This window comes from Oculina patagonica, chromosome 11, assembly GCF_052425735.1.
Source record: "Oculina patagonica isolate OP01 chromosome 11, crgOcupat, whole genome shotgun sequence".
NCBI classification, from domain to species: Eukaryota; Metazoa; Cnidaria; class Anthozoa; order Scleractinia; family Oculinidae; genus Oculina; species Oculina patagonica.
The window spans coordinates 9,908,009-9,934,503 of NC_135768.1; the positions used below are offsets into that span (position 1 = coordinate 9,908,009).

Genomic DNA, 26,495 nt, shown 5'->3' on the forward strand with positions numbered 1-26,495 from the left:
TTTAGTTTGTTCTTTTTTAATGCGTTCTTTTTAATTTACAACACTGCATTTCTAACACTTCTTTTATCTTATCCAGAATGTTGGAAAAATATCCAACTGGCTTATTTAGTTGACCATTACTGCTACATGTTCTTTAACTTATCCTTTAAATCTTAACGCTTTTGGCTTTCCTGGTTCTTGGTTGTTGATTTCTAACGTTTTCCTTAGCAACAGCGGAGGAGATAGCCACAGAAGACTGTGTAGATGCAACCCCGCTTGGCCTGATCTTTCGGCGCGTCACTTTGGAGGTTATTCTTATAGAAGGTCGTCACTTCCTTGCCCCCAGCCACTTGTTCGTTCTCGTCTGCGTCGTCATTTGCGTTGTAAAATGTCTTGGTCTCTGACTTATTTTCGTCCGCAGAACGTTTACGGCTGGTGCAACAGCGGAGGAGATAGCCACAGAAAACACGGTAGGTGCACCCGCGTTTCTGAATCGGCGAGTCACTTTGGAGGTCCTTATGGTAGAAGGTCACAGTTTTGGCCCCTGCCTCATGTTTTTCCTCATTTGCAGGTTTGCCAAAAGTCAGAATGGCAAACATCACCAGGAGGCTAACAATAACTGCGGGCTAAAAGGAAAAAAGAGAAATAGAAAAAGAGAAATACAAGATATGCCAACTTTAATATTGTTCATCCAGTTATAAAACGATTTACTGAAGGTGGCAGAACTTTTACCGTGACTGCTTTTAAAGAATGGAACAGCCTAAACATATCTATGCGAAAATTGTCAACGATTAAAGCTTTTAGGAACTCTCTTTGGAAGAGAATTTTTAAAGAACAGCAGTTTTTAAATCATTTTATTCTGTAATTTAGTTACACTTTTACTCTTTTTACCTTTTTAATATTTTATCTCGTATTTCTTGCATTTTTATTTGTAATATTTCATAGTTTATCCATAGTTTTAATATTCGTATTGTTCTGTGTATTTTTATTTTTTATTGTAAATAATTATTGAGGGCCACTGGTTTGTTAGTGTTTTTATGCTATTTTAGTGCTACCCTCGTTAAATAAAGACTTCACTTACTTACATACAAGATGAGAAACAACACAGAGGGGCCAGGCTCACGTTACTACCACTCGGTCAAAATTTGTAAGGATTTGAATGAGACTTTTGATATTCACCAGAATTAAATGTTCCATCAGGTGCTCCTGACTTAACAACAGTTTCGAGTTGCTTTGATCACGGAAATTGTAGAGCTATTTAACTGAAAAATTATTGTATGTATATAGTTTGTATGATGCAACAGAAACAGAGAAAAAAATTAAAACTGCAGTTGCAGTGCATAACAAGGGGCTACAAAACGATCATATCCATTTTGAAACAATTAAAAGAAACACCCACAAGGGAATTTAAGAAAAAATATTGAAAAGGCGTTTTCTGTTTTTTTTTTGACATTTTACGGCCTTTTTAAGGCTCTTGATGCTAAAAGAAAATAAAAAATTAAAGTTAACTAAATTAATCTGTTCCGATATTTTTTTGCGAAAAATTGCAATGGCAGAAACTTATAAGGAACAAAGCACTATCACTGAAATTTGTTGGGCTGTTGTTTTTTGCTTTCCCAAAAATTGTGGCTGGGGAATTTTCCCCGTCACCAAAACGACATTTTCACTTCTTCCAAATCAGAAACCACTATATTTCCCATGTAATAACTGATGGAATTACAGGATTTACGAGTAAACATTTACCAAAATTATCAATTTGAAGGACCCTGATAAATTAACAACAGCTTCGACATGCTGTGATCTTGGATCTTTTAGTGCAGTTTGACTGAAGAATATTCTAATTTCCTTATTGAAGATTCCCTAAAAGTTATAATATATAGTCCCTCAGCTTATTAATAGTTGAAGTCTTGATTTTTTGCTTAGGCAATAACAAAAGGGGCTTCTCGGCCAGAGTACAAACCCATGAGCGAGGTTCAAAATACCTACCTTCATTTTGTCTTCACCGACTGCAAATTGTTCTCAGCAAAACACCTGCAAGATAAAAACAGTCCAGTTAACGATTCGTGCTCAAAAAAATGCGACAGAATTTTCTCCAAAAAAGGCCCACTCATTAAGAACTGATAAAAAGTACCCTTAATTCTGTTCTATAAGGTTTCCAAGCCAATTAAAACCGCGCTTAAAAAAGAAATATTTGTGTGTGTTTATCTTGTTAAAAAGCTCGTTTAATGTAAAAAATGCTTACTCGTACCATTTTACTCGTACCATCGTAATTAAAAAAAAAACTTACCTATCAAAGATCTCAGCGCCTGTGTCGAAAGAGTGAAAGCAGAAACCTAAACGAAAGGAAAGGAATAGAATAAAAATGTTAGAAACACAACTACAAGCTCACATCAGCAAATTCTCCAATACTTACTTGTCGCTGTTCAAAGGGCGAATGAACTTCTCGTTGAAACACCGTCACTGTTATGCCCCAATCGTGTTTGTTTTTCAATTTGTTTGCCACGTTTTGTTTTCTCGCCATTATTGACTAGGGTATAATTACGTCTGAGTGTGATTCTGCCAGAATAAACAAAAGCGAAAGTTAAGATTTTAGATTTAATGGATAGTATTCATATGTTTTTCTTTATTAAATACCCTTAATTCAGAAAGAGATGCATGTTTTGGTTCAAAATTTATTGAGAATAAGTAAATTTTTCTTTAAAAAAAAAAAAAAAACATAACATAAATATACTCAGTATATTAAATTGGAGAACAAAATAAGAAAAAAGAACTTGGCCTCTTACTTTGTTATAAAATAAGCAGTATTTTCATAACGAGAGCAATAAATTAAACTGTCAAAACTTCTGTTTTTCAACTATGGGAACACCGTGCCTGTGTATATAAACCTCAATTTATCCTTTTAACGAAGGTTTTAGAGACAAAGCGTGTTCCTTAACCTGAACCAACACCGTATAAAATTAGAAGTATTATCAAAACTTGAGCAATGAATTAAACTGTCATAACTTCTGCTTGTCAACTAAGGAACACAGTGATTCTGAATTTTAACATCAATTAATCCTTTTAAGGAAGACATTATTCTGATTATTAAAAACAATGCCTGCTTTCTAAATCTGAACCTACACCGTATATTGCTCAGACCAGAAACTTTTAATTGTTATATTTTTTATCCACTTGGAATCAAGTGGAACATTGTTTAATAAAGAGAGGAAGCGTTCTTCAGATCTTTTTAACGAAAATGTCGTCTGACCAACACAGAAGCACTGTCTAGTTCTGTTAAAAGTTTCTTTACTAGTGCGCTAAATCTATTTTTATTTTTTAGTAAGAGTAAACTTTATTGAGATTTATAGGAGCATATTTCCAAAAGCCAATTTTCACAATTAATGTTCATAATTTAAAAACCCCATGCACTATATACTCTTGTCTTAAAATATTTTTCCCTGACTAAAAATAAACGACATTTTCTTTAAATTCGAACAATCTTTCATTTAGAAATGAAAAAAAAAAAAAACGATGAATTTTTTTCTGCTAAAAAATGAGTCTCAAAAATTTAACGATAAAATTAATAGGTTCGAGCCACCTTAAAATGTCGGGCAGTCTTTTCAGATTATGTCAATGGCCTTGGAAAAATCATCAAATACTAATAACAGTTTGCTATCTCCGGCTTCAACGGTTCACTTAAAATGTTTATCTTGTTGTTCTCAGTAGGCACATTTCATGCATAAGCGAAGGTTCTTAGTTCAATTTTGAGCACCGTTTTGGCCAAGAATGCAGCAGAATCCCCGTAATAGTGCAGACAGCTGCAGACAGGTTACGCTTTATGTATTTTATGTATAATATTCGTTAACGAACAATTTAATCCCTTCAAATATGTTTTTAAGCAAAAACAAATACACGAGAAGAAATTTAGCGTTCGTGGAACTTTACGCCTATTGACATAACTTGAGACATAAACTGGAGGAAGCGGCCCGCTTTCTCAAGCCCAAAATCTATTTAAGATTAAAATCTGAGATATTTTTATACGCTGTTTCTGACCTGACCAAAACCGATACCTCATTTCAGATCAGACCCTTACCAAGAACTACTTCGGTTTGCGTAACACTAAAGAAAGGCTTCAAATTACCCGTGTTTACAAATCATACGCGCGAAACGAGAAAACAGGATCCGTGTAGCTCTCTTATTTTTCATGGCCGCGCGAAAGATCGAAAACCGTAGAGATGAATAAATGTTGAATAAAAAATCTCAAGATTATAAGGCATTTTAGTTTACAGTATCGCTCTACATTTTTACTCGTCATTCGTAATTTCAGCAATATTTTTAGGGTAAGTTGTTAATTAAAAAAAAAATGTATTTTAAGTGATTTTACACACTAAAGTGTTTAGCATATTCCATTCATTGCGAGCTTACACAAAGTAGATTTAAAGATCTGCATATGATTGTGATTTAAGATTGAATTTTAACCGTTTTTATGTTTAAAGCAACGCAAACAGACTCAAAATGGGCTTTTAGCTTTACTTGGTTCAAATGTCGGGTTGTATGCCTAACATAATTTGCGTCGCACAGATTACATTCAGATTTATAGTTCAAGCATTAATTATTAACAATAATTGGGGGCTTCTTCTCTGTTGGGGCGGAAACAGCAATTTTCTTGGTACGAAAGACAGGTTTATTTGCCTTTTGACGGAATTAGCTGATTGCTGATCATAAAATTGTAGTTGGCCCACGATAGTAGGGTTGTCGTCACTTGTATTCTTGGATGCATGTTTAGTGTCGATATTAGGCGGAATCGCTGAATTGATTACACAAGTTATTTCGTGTGTTTTGTCTTTTGCTATCAAAGCGTGTTTACACCGACGTCATGCTTTTAAATTAAGATTGCCAAACAGAATCCGGGGAGAGTTAGGATACTTTCCAATTGAATTACGGTACCTTATTCTTACTTATTTTTGCGAGTACTAATTTTTTTGCGATTTTAAAATAATCGCGAAATCTAATACGCTCGATGAAATCAATGCGCGAAATATAAACACGCGAAAATTGATTCCATATTATATACGTCAACAGAACCAAAATTTTAAATGTTCGGAACTGCAACTATCTACCTCTGAAATTATCTTTCCGTCTTGTTTTTGACTATCAATCTTTCTTTGATAAACTGTTTCGCTCTTAAACCTCTTTAGCACAGTCACAAAGTTTCCGTCTGCAGGCTGCTTGTAGTTACATTGAGCCAGACCTTTGTATATTCCCAGTAGTTTCTTAGTCTAAGACGACTGCACCATAAAACACTGACAAAATCGCGAAATTTAATACACGCTATTTTCTTGCAATCGCGAAATTTAATACTCGCGAAATTCGGCTCTCGAACTTTCGCGAAATTAAGTACGCGCGAAAATTAGTAAGAATAACTTAAGTATGTGCAGCGCCAAAGGGTATAGATTTTGACCATTTTGTCTCAAATAAGGTATCATCTGTACCACTCAGGTCATGAATAACGTACAATTCTTGTCTTGAATAGTTGTTTTTATTCGTCTTTTTAAAAGCATGCTTTAATAAACACGGAAAATTTAAAGTCCATCTGAAGTGTAAAGACAAACAAAAGTATTTCTTGGGTATGATCTGATCTGAAAGGAGGCATCTGTTTAAGTCAGGTCATAAATAGTGTATGACAATTTTTACATTTTAATCTTAATAGGGTAAGAGCTTCAGAAGTGGTTAGATTTTCAGGAAGTACCCCTCCTCCAGTTTGTTTCAATTTCAAGGCAAGACAATATATGTAGAGTTCCTTAACGCAAAATTTGTACTCGTGTGTTTTTGTCTTTTGTTTTTAAAATATAAAAAGAAATATATAAAAAAAATTCGATAACGTGCATTATACATAAAAAAATATAGCATAAGCTGTCTGCAGCTTACTGGGGCACTATGACGCGGATTCAAAAACGGTGCTCAAAATTATGACTATAATATCATAGGTGACAAATTACTCCTTAATTTTGGCGCGAAATTTCAACGTTAATTTATAATTTCACATGTGAAATTATAAAATTGCCACGGCAACGTAGTTGGCGGCAAGACAATAAAAGATGCTTTAAGGCTTAAACTTTGTACATTTTCGCTTGAATTTCATCTTAGCCAGCTAGCCTTAGCCATGTACTAAATTTTTTGGTGATATTTTATATTTCAAAACGTCAAAACGACTTCAAGACTTATGCCAATTACATAAATGGCATCGAGCGGATTTTTGAGCGTTTTACACGGTCGCCGTTTTTAGTTCATTCAAGACGAACTATACTCATAATGTGAGAAATAATTGACAGTTGATTAATCTTGAAAACTTTTTGTCAAGGGCAAAAAGAAATCTCTGAACGTTTTTATTCAAAGACTAAAAAACCCTTGCGAACTTAAGCAAAATGTATGCTTTCAACTTATCAAAGCTCAGAGTTCGCGATGCAATGTACCCGTCAAAAACATCTAAGATTGCAACGTAATTTGTCACCTATGATATTAAAATGGAATCAAATGGTATACTCGTAAAGTTAGAAAATAATTTCACTTGCATTTTTTCAAAATTCTAAGAATTTTGACAAAACGCGCGTGAAATTATTTCCTAATTTCACTCGTCACCATTTGATTACCCATACAAAATTCTTTCTAAGTTTTTTTTTAAATTGTAGGCCAAACCTCCGTTTACGCTCTTACTAAAATTGGTCTGACAAACATGTATGTTTGTCAGACGACAGTCTCGTTATAAATATCTGAAGAACGTTTTCTCTTTCTTTATTTAGCAATGTTGCTATCGGATTCCATGTTGATTATAATATAACAATAAAACGTTTTTGGTCTCAAAAATATACGGTGTAGGTTCAGGTTTAGAAAGCATCAGGGGCACCCAACGGAATATTTCGTTAAAATATCTGTTCGAAATACGATTTGAGATCTAGAATTTTCGGAACATTCATTGTAATTTTTTTTTGCTTGCCTGCCTTTCTTAGGATTTTCGAATATCTAAAAAATGGTATAATTGTTCATTTTTAACGGATTTTTTACTCTTAAAAGGTCACCTAGAATTTTCGGGAGCCTTTCTCTTGCTGGAATTTTCGAAAAGGTTAGTTTTGATCCCTATAACTTTCGGATCACTAGACTTTCAGCTAGGAAATCCGAACAGACAAAAAAAATTTAGGGGATAAAAATATGCCTATATCTTCCATTTAAATACGAAAATACGTTCAACGGTGCTATCTTTAAGTGGTTTTGAACTATATTCTCGATGGGTGCCCCTGAAGCATGCCTTGTCTTTAAAATCGTTCTTAAAAGGGTTAAATGAGCATTTAAGAAAAAGACATTGTGATGCCATAGTTGACAAACAGAAGCGAAAAAAGTATAATTTACTGCCTCAAGTTATGACAATTCTGCTTATTTTCAGATAGCTAAATAAATATACGGTTTAGATTCAAGTTTAGAAAACACGCTTTGTTCCCAAAATCGCCGTTAAAAGGGTTAATTGAGGTTTATATACACAGGCACTTTGTTCCCATCAGAGTTGATAAATAGAAGTTTTGAATGTTTAATTTATTGCTCACGTTTTGGCAATTCTGCTAATTGTATAATAAATAATTAAAATAAATATACGACTTAGAATCAAGTTAAGAAAACACGCCTTGTTTTTAAAACCTTCGTTAAAAGGGTTAACGTTAATTTAGTTTTATAAACACAGGCACCGTGTTCCCATAGTTGACAAACAGAAGTTTTGAGGGTTTAATCAAGTTTTGGCAATTCTGCTAATTTTAGAATAAAATAAATACACGGCTTAGATTCAAGTTTAGAAAACTCGCCTTGTTTTGAAATTATGAATTATGAATTATGATTTTTTCTGATTTTTCTGAATTTTACTGAATATAATTCTGTTTTGCAACTAAAAAAAAAATCGAGAAATTTGCTTATTGTCAACAAATCGTAAACCAAAAAATTCTACCAGAATAAAGGGTTTTAAATAAAGAAAATAACATTTAAAAATAATATCCATGATATTTGAAATCCACCTTCGCTTTTGTTTATTCAGTTAGAACCATCCTAGTCAATTATGCTTAGAAGACAAAACGTGAGAAGTTCTTTTCCCTTTCAAAAACGACAAGTAAGTATTGGACAATTTGCTGATGTGAGCTTGTCATTGTGTTTTTTGCTTAAAACCTAAAATTTTGATTCTACTCCTTTCTTTTCGTTCAGTTTTCCGCTTTCGTTCTTTCGAAACGATACCGTAACAGCTAATACAAAAAACACTTAAAAAACAATTTTTCAGACTGGAGTTCTTTTTGCAGTGCAACGCTTTTATAGCAGCGGCGAACCTTCGTTTAAACAAAAATGATTAAATATTGGACCACACTTTCCAGGGGATTACCGGCGCAATAAACCGACGCGGTATGTTGGGAGAACACGAGAAAAGCTTGTAAATCACGAGCCGTCATGCGAGTAACTTTAGCTAGCTAAAATCTAAAATCATTCTAAATTTGGTTCGCTTCAGGTTGCTATAGGTACATAAATCGGATTTACATGAAAAAGCACATTAAAATGTAAATTGACCTGTTCTCTTAATGAAAGGCCTTTTTTAATTCACCAGGTTGAGAAAATTCTGTTGCAAGCTTTTGCGATGCTTAGATTGACTGGACTGTTTCTATGTTGCAGGTGTTTTGCTGAGAACAGTCTTGCAGTCAGTGAAGACCAAATGAAGGTAGGTGTTTTGAACTTCGCTCGTGGGTTTATACTCTTTCCCCTTACCTAGTAGGCCCTTTTGTCATTGCCTTAACAAAAATGGAAGAACTCGACTATTAAGCTGAGGGAATAAATCGTCCCTCGGTTGTTATATGGGAAATATAGTGGCTTTTGTTTGGGAAGGGGGAAATTCCAGCGACGATTTTCGGGAGACCAAAAAACAACAGCTGGAAAAATTCAGGTGATAATAAAATTATTTCGTTCATTTGAAGTTTCTCCCACTGTTATATTCCGCAAACAAATATCGGAGCAAATAAATTTAATTTAGATTATTTTTTTAGCGTAATGGCCCTTAAAATAACCGTAAAATATCAAAAAAAGGAAAAAGTCTTTTCAAGATTTTTTCTTAAATCCCCTTGTGGGTGTTCCTTTTAATTTTTTTGAAAGTGGAAACGATTGTTTTGCAACCCTCAAAGTTATTAAAATTGTTTTTGCCCGTATCTGTTGCATCATATGAGCTATATACATACAAGAATCTTTCAGTTAGATAGTTCAAATATTTCCGAGATCAAAGCAAGTCGAAACTGTTGTCAGGTCACGAGCACCCGATCGAACATTTAATTTTGGTGAATATCTGCTCATAAAGCCTTTAATCCCATCAGATTTTCAAGCCAATCTTCCTAAATCACGTTATGGAAGCTGCTTATGCATCGATACTCACTAGCTTTTTGGATGTAAGCCTTTTTGAATGCCCCTTTTCTCGACACTAAGTCAAGTCTGGTCGAGCCAACATTTTAAATTTTGACTGTTACCTATTTGGTGCTTGTTGTTTATCGTTGCCGATTTTTAGAGCAAAGTTATTTTTTGACTTTCACTTAGTTTCATGTTCTCTGGTTTAAATGCCTTAGAACAGTCAAGAAACGTCACATAGACAACAAACAATGTGAAATTCTAACCTACTGGCTGTTTATTATATTTCATTTCGATATAATCACAAATCATTGTAATCTTGAACCCGCTAGTTTGACCGAGTGAGCCCGGGCTCCCTGTGTTGTTTCTCATCTATTTCTCTTTTTTTCCTTTCAGGCTGCAGTAGTTGTTAGCCTCCTGGTGATGTTTGCCATCCTGACTTTTGGCAAACCTGCAAATGAGGACAAACATGAGGCAGGGGCAAAAATTGTGACCCTCTACCAGAAGAACCTCCTAAGCGACTCGCCGAATCAAAAGCGCGCATGCGTCTACCGTCATTTCTGTGGCTATGTCGTCCGCTGTTGCCAAGGACGAATTGCGGACGAAAATGAGTCAGGGAGCCGGGGACACTCTGGGTTCGAGATTGGGATCATTTTCTTGGAGAGCTTGGTAACCAGACTTGATTTGGTAGCCGTGCCTTTCATCACAATATGAGCTCGAAATTTTCACAGAATATCCACTAAAATGTTCATTCAAACTCTTTAAGAGTATCAGATGTTTGTTTAGAAATGTCAAGCGATGTCAAAAATTATTTTGGTTTTCCAGTTCTTGACAAAATAGCCGAACTTCGGCAGACCATAAAATCGCTATGTTCTCAACACTTAAAAGCGGGAGCTCCCTCCTGAAGAAGAGTTTAGTTTTAGTAAAATCGCCCTCATAAAATAAAGTCTTAGTACCACTACTACTACCACTACCACTCATCAGTACGTACTTGTTTTGAAATACTTCTCCTGCTAGATTTCACTTAAATCTTCTTGAATTAAATACTGAAAGTATTTGAAAAAGTCGAAAATCGTCCGGCTATTTCATTTGGGTTCTCTGAAACGCGCGCGCAGATGATACTGTGCTACGACCGCCAGACAGCGGCTCAATATCGGTGGATGATGGTCCCCGGATCAGTAACTTATCGATGTCACGCAAAATTTTCATTTTCGTTCTGTGGAAACAGTTCTCTCCACGAAAATCGGACTGTTGTTTTTATAGGATTTGAAACAAAAGTTACGGAAACTTTTCAATTAAACTACATTAAATTAACGATAAGTTATGAATATCATTTTTTTTTACGGCTGTATGGCAGCGGCGGCGCAATGGCACTTGAATAGCCTGTTGCGTGACATCAAGATCGGTAAATTATACTTCCGGTGAAACTTCGTGAGAAAATCCTCCCTCTCTGCCTTTTTTACGAATGAATGTATAATGGCCAACCAGCCACAAACGGTAAGACAATTTAGTTCAAGTCACTCTACATTTATATTCCTACCAGTGGAGGCTTATAAGGCAGAAAAAAATTCCAAACGAATGCACAAAATAGCTTACTTGGATGTATATCTTTGTTCTCAGCTCAACATCGCCAACCAACAAGTGGCCGATTTTCTTTCCGAACTTCCCGCTTACTTTTTGATGCGGTAGGTAAAAGTTACCTGGAAATTTAAAACAAAGATTGTTTAACTTCTTATTAGCTTTTCAAGTCGTAGCACACAACGAAAACAAAATTCACAGAACAGATTGTTAAATATTAAAATCACTATTAAAAAAATAAAAATAATAATAATAATAATTACAAATTTGTTGTGCGCAAATTCCATACATAAATGTTCAAATGCGCATTACAAAGAAAAAGAAAAAAAAAAAAGAGAAAAAAAAAAATGAACGTTACACGCCAAAAGTTAAAATTACAACTTAAAAACTAAAATTCTTAAAAACTAAGTTATAGGTTAAAAATTACAAGCGTTAAAGTACAATTTATACCTAACTAAAATCTAAAATTCTAAGAAATTACAATTCTATTCGGATTTTAATAAAAACGCTTTAGAAAACAAATATGTTTTAAGTTTGCCTTTAAAATCGGCAAAATAATATAAAAATAGTTAAAAGGTTACAAAAAAATGCTTAAAATCTTAGACTAATAAAAAATGTTGCTTAAAAGTAATAAAAATGCTTTTTTTAAAAAGGAAAGTTTTAAGTTTATGTTTAAAAAGGGACACTGAGGAGCTGTTCTTAATGTCAGAAGGTAGAGTATTCCAGAGTGTAGGAGCTGCCACGGAGAAAGATCTTGCGCCATATAAGAGTTCCTCTGGCAGATGGTTGGCCGGTTCCCATGTAATCTCTGCTGGAGAGTAGTTTTTCCAGTGAACGAAGTATTCTTCTCTACCTGCCTTAACTCGTTTTGCAACAATGCGCTCAACTTCGTAAAAACCCATAACAGATGGCTTAGATCTGGGACGGTATTTCAAAGTAAAGCTTTTGTCGCGTGCCTCGAATAACGATGCGTAATAACCGCGCGCGTGTCTCGTACGTTTTGACATGTTGACTCTTCTGAAGTCTTTTGCAACTGAAAAGTTACAATCAAAGTCGACTTTTCCTATCTTTTGATCAATCGAAACGGATCCAAAGTTCTAAAAGTTGAATAATTTTTCTTAAGAAAAAATAGAATGCGAATTCCCACGAGGCGCTGGTTTGTTGTATTTTTCAGTTTTACATGATCAACGCTGCAAAAGAAGTATATTTTGTTTATTTCATGCACTTTTCTCCTCATCATTCTTTATAAATAAAATCGTTTTGGTAAACTGTCAGTCGCTCTTTCACACAAAAAAATCACGTGCACGCTCGTCAGTCAAAGCGCTCGAACAATTTTTTTAGGACCTTCTACAGAGGAGCGGAATAAATTATTTGCGCATGCGAAATTATGTGAAACTCGGGAGAGATAAACGTTTGAAAGACAGAGTGCTACTGATACTGCTACTGCCACTGCCACTGCTACTGCTACTACTACTACTGCTGCTGCTGCTGCTGCTGCTGCTGCTGCTGCTGCTACTACTACTACTACTACTACTACTACTACTACTACTACTACTACTACTACTACTACTACTACTACTACTACTGCTACTGCTACTGCTACTGCTACTGCTACTGCTACTGCTACTGCTACTGCTACTGCTACTGCTACTACTACCACTACTACTACTAGAACACTCAAGGAAATTAGAATTTTTTAAAGTTTTTAAAAATGAATACGTTGCATCTGATTATTTACAACAGTTAAGATATTTTAATGAAAGAAAAAATCTTGTGAAATTTAAATTAAGTAATCACAAACTTATGATTGAACTGGGTAGATATCAGACTGACCATATACCCAGAGCAAATAGATTATGTCCATTGTGCAAGTCAAATCAAGTAGAAAACGAAACACATTTCTTATTAGATTGTAGCAAATACTCTTCCCAAAGGCGGACATTCTTAAAACGAATCAATGAGATAGTACCTGACTTTGAAAGGAAAACAACCTCAGAAAACATTAAACTTCTTATGAACTCTAATGATTATCATGTTAATAAGCTAGTTATGAAGTTTATTTCTTCATGTATGAATTTACGTGATGCATTGTTATTATCAGGTGAAAGCGATGTAACTTAATCAAGTTTTAGTATGATATAATAGGATCGTTTTGTTACTTTTAGTTTAGATATGCTTTTGCAACACTGTAAACGGTAACGGTCATGCAAATAAAGCAATTTATTACTATTACTATTACTACTACTTCTACTACTACTACTACTACTACTACTACTACTACTACTACTACTACTACTACTACTGCTACTGCTACTGCTACTGCTACTGCTACTGCTACTGCTACTGCTACTGTTACTACTACTACTACTACTACTACTACTACTACTACTACTGCTGCTGCTGCTGCTGCTGCTGCTGCTGCTGCTGCTGCTGCTGCTGCTGCTGCTGCTACTACTGCTGCTGCTGCTGCTGCTGCTGCTGCTGCTACTACTACTACTACTACTACTACTACTACTACTACTGCTGCTGCTGCTGCTGCTGCTGCTGCTGCTGCTGCTGCTGCTGCTACTACTACTACTACTACTACTACTACTACTACTACCACTACTACCTCTACTAATACTGCTGTTGTTGCTGCTGCTGCTACTACTACTGCTGCTTTTGCTACTGCTACTGCTACTGCTACTGCTACTGCTACTGCCACTGCTACTGGTGCTACTGCTACTACTACTGCTACTGCTGCTGCTGCTATTGCTACTGCTGCTGCTGCTGCCACTGCTACTGGTGCTACTGCTACTACTACTGCTACTACTACTGCTACTGCCACTGCTACTGCTACTGCTACTGCTACTGCTACTGCTACTGCTACTGCTACTGCTGCTGCTGCTATTGCTACTGCTACTGCTGCTGCCACTGCTACTGCTACTGCTACTGCTACTGCTACTGCTACAGCTACTGCTACTGCTGCTGCTGCTGCTGCTGCTACTGCTACTGCTGCTGCTGCTGCTGCCGCCACCCCTGTTGCTGCTGCTACTGCTACTGCTCTTGCTACTGCTTATATTACGGTTTTTGCTTTTTTGCGCTAAAGTCCCACGCTTTACTACTACTACAAGAAGTCTTTGCGAGTTTGACGTCATAATTTGTGTTATCCAGTATGAATTTTTGTTGTATGTACTCCGCTCATTTTTTTTTTATTACGAAATGCGGGTATGAATTTAGTAAGAAAAACAAACAAATCAGCGTTTGATATTCTTTAAGTTTCACCAACAATAGATCAACAGCAAACACAACCCAACTGAGTGCATGTAATTGTCGTCTGTATGGCGTAGGTACATTAATTTGAAAGAGTTCAAGTTGGACACATGTAATTGGTCGCCCACGTGATCGCAATAAATAAGCAGTAGGAGAACCAGTAAGAAACAAAAAATATTGTTGTTTAGATAAAATCCTGAACTGCACGACGTGTGGTCCAATTATCAATTCATTGAACCAAAAAGTTCATATATTCAAAGTCTGTAAAGAAGTTCTTTTGCGAAAAACATCAGTGATGAATCGAAATCCATCAGTAGAAAGGACAACAACAACAACAACAAGGAGGAACAACAACAACAACAACAAGGAAAGGAACCCAATTTAAGTGCACGTTATTGACGTGCGAATTGCATAAGACACACCTCTGTAACAGACCCAGTGGAATCTTTATCCTCACCGGGTTTTTGGAGAAAACGTCACTGGGTTGGCCAATTTCCCACTGGGTCGGCTTATCTTCGGCTGGGTCTTTAAATAGGTGTATTCGAGAAAAAATGGCCAGTTGTCAAAAATGAGGGGTTTTCTATTGTTTTTACATTATCCCTTTCCCAAAAGTGGCTACTTTATAGTGGCTAAACTGAAGGAACTGTCTTAGTTACTGCATTAGATACCCGTTAATTTCAACATTCTTTCCACAACTTCATCTCTTGCCAAGATGACAAGCAAAGAAAAATCTGTTGAGTCGTATGAGTGCAGAGGCGTAGCAAGGTTTTTTCAAATGGGGGGTCACACTGTGTCTCACCCAGGTTACTTATCAGATTATCATGTCGCCATACATGCTGTGTTTTACTTAAAGTGACATTTTTTTCGGATGAGCAATTGGACTCTCTAAAATGCCATTTCCTGGGTTCCCTTGACTGGAATTGGTTAACCGACCGGAAGGTCGTTTTGGCATTAACAAATGCTCATAAAAATAAAATGTTTCGGATTTCGACTTTTGCAGTAGCCGTTGTTTTATTATTATTATTTTTATTATTTTTTTTGTTTGTTTGCAAAACTATGCTGGGTATGTAAAATTCACACCGCACATTCACTGGGGAAGCATAAAAATAGCCAGGTAAAATCAAAATATTCGCTGGGTACTGGGGAGACTAAATTTTCACTGGGTAGGGGAAAATAATCCACTGGGTCGGGTTCCACTGGGTCTGTTACAGAGGGGTGTCTTAAGTGCGCAATTTTTCAGCTGCCCTGTGTTAAAACACTGAAATTAAACACCAACAAGATCGCGCCTTAATTGCGTTTCAATTGGGCACGCGGAAAACTGACCAGAAATGACTTCTTGCACTAACATACAAAATATCGCATTTCTATATAATAATATTTCACAGATATATACGTGTTAGTCCAAAGGCATTACGACCTTCGTGCTTACCTTATGAAATTAACGCGAATTCTCAAAATTCGCGTTAATTTAGGTCGCGTTAATTTTTGTGAGCGTTTATTTCTGCAACATTATTTAAGTGGAACGTTAATTTCCAAGACCTTATTAAATTTCATTCCAAATACTGGATACTGTCCGAACACATATAGAAACTTGGAAACAAAATATCTTTTCTTTTCTGTACACTATTTTTTACAATGGTAAATATTTTTAAAAAGATGTCATCTGCAATACTCTCAGTTAATTCAACTTTCTGAAGAGCAATACAACAGCCAAAATATCACTAAAACGTAGTTGAATCAGCTCGAACAAAAACAGAACGCTGATGTTTTGTTTACCAATTCTCCTTTTCTTCTTTATTCAAAGGTAGACAGCTAAAACAGAAGTCACGCAAACATAAATTGATCGGAACAAAATTAAATGAATTTGAGTAGCAGTACACTAATTTTAAAATCGCTTTGTTTAGCATATTTTTCCTCGGGTTTTTCTGTCTCGGAAATGAGGTAAAAAGAATGAAGATTAACCAGAGAATTATACAATAGTCGCCTTTCTACAGCTGAGCATTTTCAATTGTAGTAAAACTTGTGTGCTAGATGGAAACTGCGTGGGGAATTCTTTGTTCTGGAGCACATTACAGATTATTTCTGCTAAGCTGAGTTTTTAGCGAGTGGCAGATGGCGGGAAATTTGAGATCCTTTTTAGACTTCAGTCAGTTGATTAATTGACAGAAAATTAAATGTCAAGAGAAACTGCTAATAATAATGATGCAGAAAACAGTGGCGGGTAGCAGTACGTTAATTTCGAGTTCCCTTTGTAAACAATTATCCAAGAGGAAAAACTTAAAGTCAATAAAAATAGCTGACACCTTGTGTGTGAAAAAAAAAAACTGTTATCCAACTGCAGCTTACACTTACGCGGCGATTTCTTGTTAAGTTAAATTTGATTTTCTGTTCAATCGGGCCAAACAGACAAACCGAACCGTTCGTTCGATGTCACGCCATCGCTTAAAAAGTATAACCTCTTATCGAAAACAGTTAACAAGTAAGCCAATGCGCCAGAACAAATTTGCGTCGGGAGTTTGATAAACCCGTTGCTTCAGGCTTTATTGCAGCTTAACAAAACTGTAAAATAAAAGTGAATACAGTTTAATTTTGCTAACTGAAAACGAAGTCATAAAATGACCTTAAAAAAACTATGCAACATACGCGTGAACTATATGCAAACTTCAAAATGAAGATTTTTCCTTCTGTATGTAAGGAATAAATATTAATGCCTGACCGGTGTCCTCAAATTAATTTTGACAAACGCCTTGTTTCTTTTAAAAGCGCACACTTTAACAAGATAGTTCAAATCAACTTTTTTGGTCGTATCTTAAACGAAAAAGTGCAACGAGATTGAAGTTTTCGCTTAACAATAATTTTTTCGTTGGCTTTGTTAAAAGAGAGGAAAACACATAAACGACCTCGGTTATAAATAATCGCCTTTCCACAGCTGAGCATTTTCACTTGCATTAAAACTAATGTGAAAGATCAAAGTTGCGTAGGGAATTGTTCGTTTTGGACCACATTGCAGACTGATTATTTCTGTTATGCTGACTTTTTAGGTGGGTGGCAGATTACAAGGATATTGAGTTCCTTTCTAAACTTCATTCACTTGATTGATTGACTAAAAATTAAATGTCAAGAGAAACCTAATAAGAATGACGCAGAAACAGTGGTGGGCGGCAGTACGGTGGTTTCGTGTTCCGCATTTAAACTTTTATTTAAGACATAAAAGAAAGAAAGAAAGACTCAGGAATCGACCTCGTTTAATACCTGTTTTGGAAAAAGGTAAGAAATGATGGATTACTTAAGAAATTCGCGATAATTTAAGTTTTGTTATTACTTAATAGGGCGTTAATGTTTAGAAGCAAACTTCATAAAGTTTGTTTTAATTTTTATCACACTATTTTTATTATTTTCAGCAGGGGAGGATGACGATTTTTTTTACTCAAAATTTTGAATCTTGCTTAAAAGCTTTCTCTGCTTGACTTTTTCAAGATATTTATTTATTTTCTGGAGCCCTCCTTGTTTTCGCATATCAAGGGATTTTTTTCGTCACCTGTGAAAGGTTAGCTAATTTTACCATCCACGTTTTAAAAATTTAATTTCTTTTTTTCGAATAGTTTAACCTTCTCTCATTGAAAGAAGTTAAGAAGTAGAGCACGAAAGCTAATGCGCCAGAGCTCGAAAAATTCGTTGTTTCAGCCCTATTACAGTTGAACAAATAGAAAAAAACAAAAGTGAATGCAGTTTCGCTAAGTAAAAATGATGTCACCTTTAGATAGACCTAAAACAATATGCAGCATATTCGTGATTAAATATATTCACTTGGAAACTAAGGTTTGTTTCCTCCTGCATGTAAAGACTACATAGTTATGACAGACCGGTGTCTTCAAATTATTTTCACATTTACAAAACGTCTGCGATCGAAGGAACTTGTTACAGAAACGCTTATTTTTAGTAGCGCTTACTTCAAGAATTAACTTTATTGCTCCAGTCTTTAGCGAAGTAGCGCAACTAGACCAGTGTAGACTGGAGTTGTCGCTTGAATTTTAATTTCTTCACTTTATTTCAAAAACAGCGAAAAAACGTTTCACTTCCCTATTTTTGGAACAGAGGTAAATACCAAAAGCTGATTAATCGACCTTTCTTTTTCGCTTTCTTTCTTTCGCGGCTCAAAAGGATGCGTCGCAAATATTTAAAAATTTTTGCGACGCATCCTTTGAGGCAGGAAACTCCTTACAAACAACACCTTTAAACTTATCACAATTTAAAGCAATGGTCACCATACATCAAGCAAGGCTTCATATATATCAGCAAATTATCGTATAACCGTTGGTTTACGCAAAAACAGATAACTATGAGTGTAAACTGAGACCGAACGAACAATTCCTTTGTTTCAGAAGTCTGTTTGTCAAAAAAAATTCTGGATTGCCTAACTATAAGAACTTTTAGAAAACAAATCGAAAATATTTTTAGTATTTCTATCAAGTTATAGAAACACTCATGAAATTTGGTATAATCCAAAGAAGAGTCATAACACATTTTCTATTCTTAAATGGAAGTGGCTATTAGTACCACCTAACACGCTTTAGTAATTACAACAACAAATAAAACACAATGATCGATCACAAAGAGAGCCGAAGCCCGATTAAAAATTTACTAATAACCGATAATTGCAGTCGTGACATTTTTTGTGTTAAAAAGAAAATTTTCGTCGTGCCGCTGTCAGTAGAGAGAGACGATAACATATGAGGACAGAAAATTAGAAATACGATCCCAAAAAAGATGGAAATTACTAACAATGATTCTTTCTTCAACTGCAAACAACTTTCATTTAAATTTTTATAAATTGTCTCCTGTCCTTAATTTAAATTATTTTGCAGAATACCTAAATAAAAATTGCGTCGAAGTTTTATAAGCTAGTCTGGTGTTTAACTGTTCGAGATATTTTACCCTCCAAACTGGCATTTTATTCTACCAAGTAAACTTTAACAATAATCAAGCTTATTTGGAGAATTATACCACCGCTGAACATTTTCACTTGTGCGTGATAAAAATTGCTTATGAAAATCTTTGTTTTGGACCACAAGGCCGATTCTGTTCCCGCGCTAAGCTGACTCATAGTTTTAGCGGGTGGCAGACGGCCGGATTACGGAGATCCTTTCTAGAATTAAGTCAGTTGATTGATTGACAGAATATAAAATGTCAAAGAGAAAGCTAATAGCAATGATGCATAATTAGTGGCGGGTAGCATTACGTTAATCTCGAGTTCCGTTTTTTAACAATTATTCAAGACATCAAAAAAAAAAAAAAAGAAAGACTTGGGAATCAGTCTAGTTTAATTCTTGATCAGAAATAGGTAAGAAACGATAGCTAATTTTATAACAGAATAGAGTGTTAGTTTTAAAAACGAACCTCAAAAAGGACTTTTAATTTTTGTGACACTTTTTTTTATCAGTTTCACTTCAAATCTTGAACCCGGGCCTTAGTTAGAACGAAATTAAAATATATATACATACTAACAGCAGCTTTCGTTTCTTGACAATTTATTCAATCGATCTGTCGAATTCTTTTTTCTTCTTTTCCTGTTGTTTCTCAGGAGTTCCCTACACATATTGCTAATAGGCAAAAAATGTTTATTAAAAAAATAATCCAACAGTGTAATCTGTAATCGAACGAATTTTGTTATATAAAACTGTCCCTGTATTGTTTACAAATAGTGTTTTTTAACTGCATTTGGAAAGTGCCCCAGCAAAACAATGACTTTTTCGGTGAATTACGTAAAACGAGACAATTAAAACTCACTTCTAGCTACATAGCAAATATTCTTGGTTTTCATGTTACGTCATAAAATTCTGAAATCAAAATTCACTAGGCCTAGTAAATTTTCGTTGTCATTAGGTGAAAAATAAACTAACAATACTTATTTTTTCAAATTTACAGATCGATAGTCTCATTCGTTTTTAAAACAGAGCATTTTGAATATTTGAGTTCTACGTCGTATGTGACATCAAGCTGAGTGCCGTGACAAAGCTGCTTTGTTTGAAAATAGGCATTTCCTTTCCATTTTGTGCAGATTGAGCATTTCAGATATAATAATCAATGTTTATGTGAAAGTGTATTAGCTCTTAAGCCAAGGATAGCCGCTGTTGTTAACATTATCGAGTTCCAGATGGTTTCTCTGACATCACGGCGGCCATTACTGTGTCCCTCGGAAGGTGTTAGGGCTTACAGTACAAGGAAACAATAAAAAACTAACAGGAATAAAGAAAAAAAATAAGAAGAAGTTATAAAAGTATTTACATGCGTTACAATTTGTTTTACATACAGTGCATACATTTATCGTTAAACTTAATCATGCACGGATACAAAGAAAAAGTAGAAATAGTAGTATTGAGAAAAAGATAACGTACTTGTATTTATGAGGAAAAAAAAGGGAAAAAAAACTACAACAGATTTTTATATATTTCTTTGAATTCAGGCAGTTTGTTATTTTGGATCGCGATTTCTCTTTGTATATTAAGTCTTTCTTTTAAGAGTGACAGAAAACTTTCGAAGCATAGTTTTTCATCGTGTATGCATTTACAGAATATAGAGTATTTCGCAATGAGAAGCGTGTAGTTTAAAGAGTGCGAGTGCGTCTTTTTGTCAAGAAATTCATATAAAATCATACTGTTTGATAATGTGATCTTTTCTTTCGTTTTGCTGGACCACCAGTTTTGAAATAAATTCCAAAAAGATAAAGTTGAAGAGCAGTATAAGAACATGTGATCTAAAGAGTGTCTGTCAGTGAGACATTGAGGGCATAAATCACTATCTGATATTTTGGCTTTAAAAAGGCTAACTTTTGTTGGAAGGATATTAATGAATAAGTTTATATTGAAACATTGATATCTTTATGTCATTTTTTGTCTGGAAGGGTAATTCATAAACTTTGTTTAAGTTTGTTCGGTTAAAACCGTACCATAAAATTTTGCTTTCAGCAGTTGGGGGTTAAAATACGTTTTTTGACATAGCGGAGTAGACATTTTTGGTAGAATTTATGTTTGTTTTATGATTTCCATTTTCTGCTGCTTCCCGGGGAGTTCTTTTAATTCAGCTTGTAATACACAATCCAATATGAATCCAAAGTTCTGGCTCTCAACAATAATAGTAAATACTATTCTCACTGCATACATAATTAGCCCGTCACGCGGGAAAGTCCGTTAAATTCCGGCGTGATGCATTGCGAGCTTCGCTTCAAATATCACAGTTTCAGTCACCTATTGGCCAGTTCAACGGAGTTTGGTGAAGTGACGTTAAACGTTTCGCCTCTCCCACCTCCCCTGGTGGCGGTCAATTACTGCTGTAACCTACATTCTACACGCCAATTGTCCTGGCAGTCGCGGGTATCCTCCCATAACTTAGCTTCCCGTGTCAGGGCAATTGTGTACAGTAAGAATGTTTTACTGTTGTTATGCAATCCGTTTATTTGACAGTCAATCCAATATGAATCGAAAGTTCTGGCTCTCAGTTGCTTTCTTGATGTCCCGGATTGGTATATTTGAAGCTGCTGTCCAATGTGACCAGGAGGAAAACTCCATCGGGCAAATGTACCTCAGAGGTCACACATTCAAAACGTACAAGGTCGGATGGCCTCACGAGTGTTTTTTATGGTGTTAAGAAGAAGTGACGTGCCAAAGTTTTAACTTCCATATTGGTCAAAAAGTCTGCGAACTCAATAATAGAACTAAGGAAGCAAGACCGGAAGATTTTATGCCGGATCGGACAAAGTACTACATGAAACGGGCAAACAACAGAGGTGATTTTTTTTCTTGTTTGTTTCTTATTTCCAACGCGGCAACGCAGTCATTTTTAAGGCCACAGCTTCTTATGCTAGTTGATGTTTTTATCTAATTTCGCCTCGAGCCTAGTATGTTACAGACCTCGCTGGCACAAACATTCTAACGAAATCCATACATCTAAAAAATAGAAAAGAATACCGTTCCCACATCGTCCCAGCAACATACAATAGATCATCGGTTGTGTTTTTGCTTGAGGAACAAAGCCTCTGTTTCTATAAGAATGATAACGTAGACCGATGCAGTGTGGAGAGTGATTAAGCTACAGTCGAGAGTTCTCATAGCCATTCGACTGAGCAGTATGAAGACTATTAACGTTATCGAAGCTTAAAAACAGAGAAACTGAAGTTTATTTCTCAGATAAAATTTTAGTGTAAGGTTACATGAATGCAAAGCAGCAAGATTAAGATTGGCAAGTTTTATATTTATGCTTGTAAAATTACTTGAGGCAAAATTTAACGCGTCTCACTATTTAAGATCGCGATAGATTTGCTATAACAAAGTAACGGTCGAGAATTGGAGCCCGGTTAAAGTATAAATAATCACATCACTTTAATCGCAATTATTCCACCATGATCTTGCAAAACAATCGATTTTTAAGAAGTTCATTCCTTTATCTCGCAGTCCCTATCGGTTCTATTCCGGAGCTTCCTGCCGAATCTTGCAGTGAGATCAAGGCCAGTGAAGGAAATGAGATGGTTAACGGGGATTACTGGATATACTCTGATGGGAATGGTCAGACAATCCTTGCTCGCTGTGAAGGTATGACCTTTTAATTAACTGATAGAGTATTTTATAACCATTTATCGCCTCCATAATCAATTAACATCATCATCATCATCATCATCATCATCGTCATCAAATTCATCATCATCATCAGAGTAGCTTCCCTGGAGGAACTACTGTAAGAAACCTCACAGCGACGATTCGTAGTCTACGCCTGGGCAGTCTTCATTCTCGTTCCCAGAGCCACGATCCTTTTGGTCTGCACCAGGGATCGATTGTTAGCGCAGACAAGAAGAATTGGGGGCCCAGGGAACGACAATTTGAACATTCCTTTAGTATAAAGTTATTATCCTGCACGTGTTTCTAAAGTTTCCAAAAAAAACTATATAAACGTAACCTTAGTGTACAAAGGAAGTTTTCCCTTTCTCGGGAACTTACTCTAGGAGCTTATGCACAAGATTAGAAAAAAAAAAAAAAAAAACAACAAGAGAACTTATAAATCACAATGAACGCATTTTACCCAGTGTTATGCTCCAATCATTTTAAACTTGCAATTCTCGAGATATTCCACAAGACCTTTGCGTAGCTCAAGACAATTGTTTTATTGTAGCAAGCACAAGTACTCGCGTGCACGATTTAGTTTCGTGTCCTGTAGTCACCGTTGCGCATACGCGAAACCTGATGTGTTTACAGCATGTATAAACTTTTGATATCTGCGATAATGTCTATTGGTACTACTTTGTAATTGTATAACCCGGCAGTGTTTACTAGGTATCTAATTATGTATCTTCTACTCGGCTTGTCTGCAAACAGGCGCCCTTTGACTCCCTCTTTCTTTTACATATTACTGATTTAGAGCTAACAATTTAGCTTTTTAGTTTCTAATTGTGTTATTTAAATTATTTTTTTATATAAAATTTTAGGAAACAGGCAGAAGATAAACACAGAACCTGTCTGCTTTGGAGCACGAGATGACGAGTATGGTGCCTTCAACATCACAAAAATAGGTCACCAAGGGTGACATGAGTCTAATGCCGTATGGCATAGTGATACAGATTGCGCGGTTTTCGTAAGCCGGTTAAAATTGGTTAGAGGTTTGTGTTCGGGAGTTTAATTTAAAATGCTTATAGCAAGCTAGGGGCATCGTGGATGATTATGGATGAAAACGAAACAGTCATAAATGTTATATGCTTCACAAAATTTAAAGTATGAACAGGAGTTGATGTTACTTCTTCCGTATTGTCCGTAAAAGCAGAAACGATTAAACATTTGGACAAGATTGCGTGACGATTTACAAAAAGCATGTTCATTACAACAAGGGTTGAAGAACTTCACATCGTTTTCTTTCAGATTTTTCACCATTTTGATGATGACTCTTGAAACAGATTTTGCAATAAAAGCACTTGAAATAGTGACTGTTACTCCATTGTACTGTAAGCACTTAGTGACAGATTTTCCTAAAAACAGGTGTAAATGCTCACGTCAATATAATGATGACCTTTTGAACGCTGGAAACTAGGCAATTAATATCAAGCTACCATACACAGGAGCGAAGACTGTTTATCATGATGTACAAATTTCGCGAATCATCACTTCCATATCAATGTAACCATTTTATGATTTTTCTAGCTGTAAGAAGAACTTAAGATCTCTGAGAGTCGTAAAAGCATGAAATTCGATTTCAGTGTATGGCAAAGGCCGGGACAGTGTAATACTGCAAAGCGGCCAAACAAACGCATTTTGATTTAGTCGCGTAACTTGATTTACATTTATCCATGTACATCTTTTATTTTTGAAGGTTTTTGTTTGCACTGTAAAGAAAAAAATGGTCAAAATTCGAATGACTTAAATACAAAATACGAGGTAAAGTTTTCTATTTTTTAAAACAAAATAAATATTTGGTCGCATTGTGTAAATAAACGCGAGTCGCCGTCGAAATATTTTTTCTCAAAGACGTCTTGCTTTTTAAGCAAGACGAAAACACAAGTGCTTAACTGAACTGAAAACGAAAATTTATTTTCACAAAAAGCTTACAAATGTCTTAACTGGAAAATTATTACGTCCTGTTCAAGTGTTGAATAATCGTGACTTGAGAAAGAACTTTTAATTATGCGTGGGAACACGTGTCGCTGATTGGCTGTTTTTAATTGAAACTAATCGTGCGTGTCCATACGGAGTCCGTTCTTGCAGCTGATCATTGTTTTCTACATTACAGCGAACGATTATCGATCCCGAACCATTCCCTTGGGATTGCTAACAGCTTTTTTCATATAACAAAGAGTCTAATGCGCATGCGCAAAGCGCACGCAAGCATTAGACTCAAAAAGTGGACGTATTAAGACAATGAAGCTCATCCACAAATCCGGGTTGATCAAATGCAACCCAAACGAAAATGCATCCTACTGGGGTTGTAGATACTCAGCAAGCTATGGCAATAACGGTTTATTGACCATCATCACAAATGCCAAAAAAGAAGCCGTTCTGCCTCCTGCTGCAGACTTGAAAGTAGCCAGCGGTTGCTACAAAAAACATTTTTACCGTCTTGATGGAATTCACCACACATCTCCAGAGCTCGTTTTCCGCCACCTATCCAATCAGTTGACTGTGTCACGCAACCAGGAATTTCAGATATGGTACGGACAGGATTGGATTGACTGCAGTGAAGATAACAGCAGTGGCACAACATGTGTTGACGTGTATGCGTGGTATGCTTAAAGCAACTCACGCGAGCCTCTGGCTTTCTGGAACATTTTGGAGTATGCAATCAAATAAAGTTTCATTTAAACAAAAACACTGAAAACGTCAAGCTAAACGCTTCTAATATTAATACTGTTTAGTAACATAGTTGCATCGTAGCAGAAAATGTAAAAAGGCACTGATGAATAGCACCTCACTAAAGTTAAGAATAGTTTTAACAAGTTTCGCAAAACATTTACTAAGGCGACAAAACGTATCATGTGTTGTCATTTCCTGATACTTTCTGCTGGCGGCTCTTAAAGCTAAGGATCTGTTCAAATGGCAGAAATCTTATAGTAGTTCTACCTCCAGTGTGTTTTCCGTAAAGGTATTAGCTTCGTTCCGTGCTATAGTATAGATACAGTATGAAAAATCTTGGAAACATAAAGGATTTATAACAGTAAATAAAAAAATAAATTGCAGATTCCCTAAATTAACTGTAGTTTTAACTTTTGCTTGTTTCTATTTAAACTTTTGGTCTTGCTTTTATCCTGTGTATCGTATTTTTTTTTTGCAATTTGCAGGTTAATATGCTTTGCTAGTCAGACTTGTAATTAAAGTTTGTTTACATAAATTAAAGAAACCCGACTTCGTTACTCCAATACTGACTTCACTCACCATACACAAATTCTGACGGAGTGTTTTATCCAGCCCGGCCTTAACCGGCGTCAAGTCTTTGGAAGGAAGAGATTAGGAAATTGAAGTTCTTGACTATCAATAAAAAAAAAACGATAACAGTTAAAAGAAATCACTGAAATATTGCAAAAAGGGGGGGGGGGGGGGAGAGTGGAAGGGGGGCACCCTCGTCATATTAGAATAGGTGTGTGCCACAAAAGTTCTTAAACCTTAGCCAATATTTTTGACTAGAAAATTGAAAATGAATACTGTTTTTTAAGGCGAAAGACAAAGAAGGGGGAGTTGGGTAATGCTCATTTGTGACCTCTCACGCGAAAACGTTCCCTAGGACTTGCCGTTTTGACACGGATAGCCGCGCGTTTGCCGTTAAGTAGC

At 35.7% G+C, this 26,495-nt stretch overlaps 2 protein-coding genes and 1 pseudogene across 3 annotated transcripts; 2 read left to right on the forward strand and 1 right to left on the reverse strand.

The window, feature by feature from the left end:
• Positions 1-2,457, reverse strand: LOC144630094 (uncharacterized). The gene is made up of 4 exons (XM_078488376.1): positions 2,393-2,457; positions 2,267-2,312; positions 1,966-2,010; positions 1-605 (listed from the first exon to the last, which is right to left on the reverse strand). The coding sequence occupies exons 3-4, from the start codon at positions 1,969-1,971 to the stop codon at positions 204-206; spliced, it is 408 nt and encodes a 135-aa protein (XP_078344502.1). The 5' UTR covers positions 1,972-2,010; positions 2,267-2,312; positions 2,393-2,457; the 3' UTR covers positions 1-203.
• Positions 2,458-4,817: 2,360 nt separating this feature from the next.
• On the forward strand, positions 4,818-11,769 carry LOC144629624 (uncharacterized). The gene is made up of 5 exons (XM_078487858.1): positions 4,818-4,901; positions 8,653-8,698; positions 9,766-10,038; positions 10,990-11,054; positions 11,628-11,769. Exons 2-5 carry the CDS (start codon positions 8,693-8,695, stop codon positions 11,767-11,769), a joined length of 486 nt encoding a protein of 161 aa, XP_078343984.1. The 5' UTR covers positions 4,818-4,901; positions 8,653-8,692.
• A 9,900-nt stretch (positions 11,770-21,669) lies between these two features.
• LOC144630276 (uncharacterized) lies at positions 21,670-25,890 on the forward strand (annotated as a pseudogene). Its single transcript, XR_013566495.1, has 4 exons — positions 21,670-21,982; positions 22,647-22,784; positions 23,672-23,755; positions 25,066-25,890. The product of XR_013566495.1 is annotated as an uncharacterized LOC144630276 (transcript).
• The last annotated feature ends 605 nt before the right edge of the window (positions 25,891-26,495 follow it).

Excerpts from the sequence above, each read along its gene's own strand:
- LOC144629624 (XM_078487858.1), top strand. Across the intron at positions 10,039-10,989 it reads TCATTTTCTTGGAGAGCTTG|CTCAACATCGCCAACCAACA; the intron begins GTAACCAGACTT and ends CTTTGTTCTCAG. Across the intron at positions 11,055-11,627 it reads CCCGCTTACTTTTTGATGCG|GGACACTGAGGAGCTGTTCT; the intron begins GTAGGTAAAAGT and ends ATGTTTAAAAAG.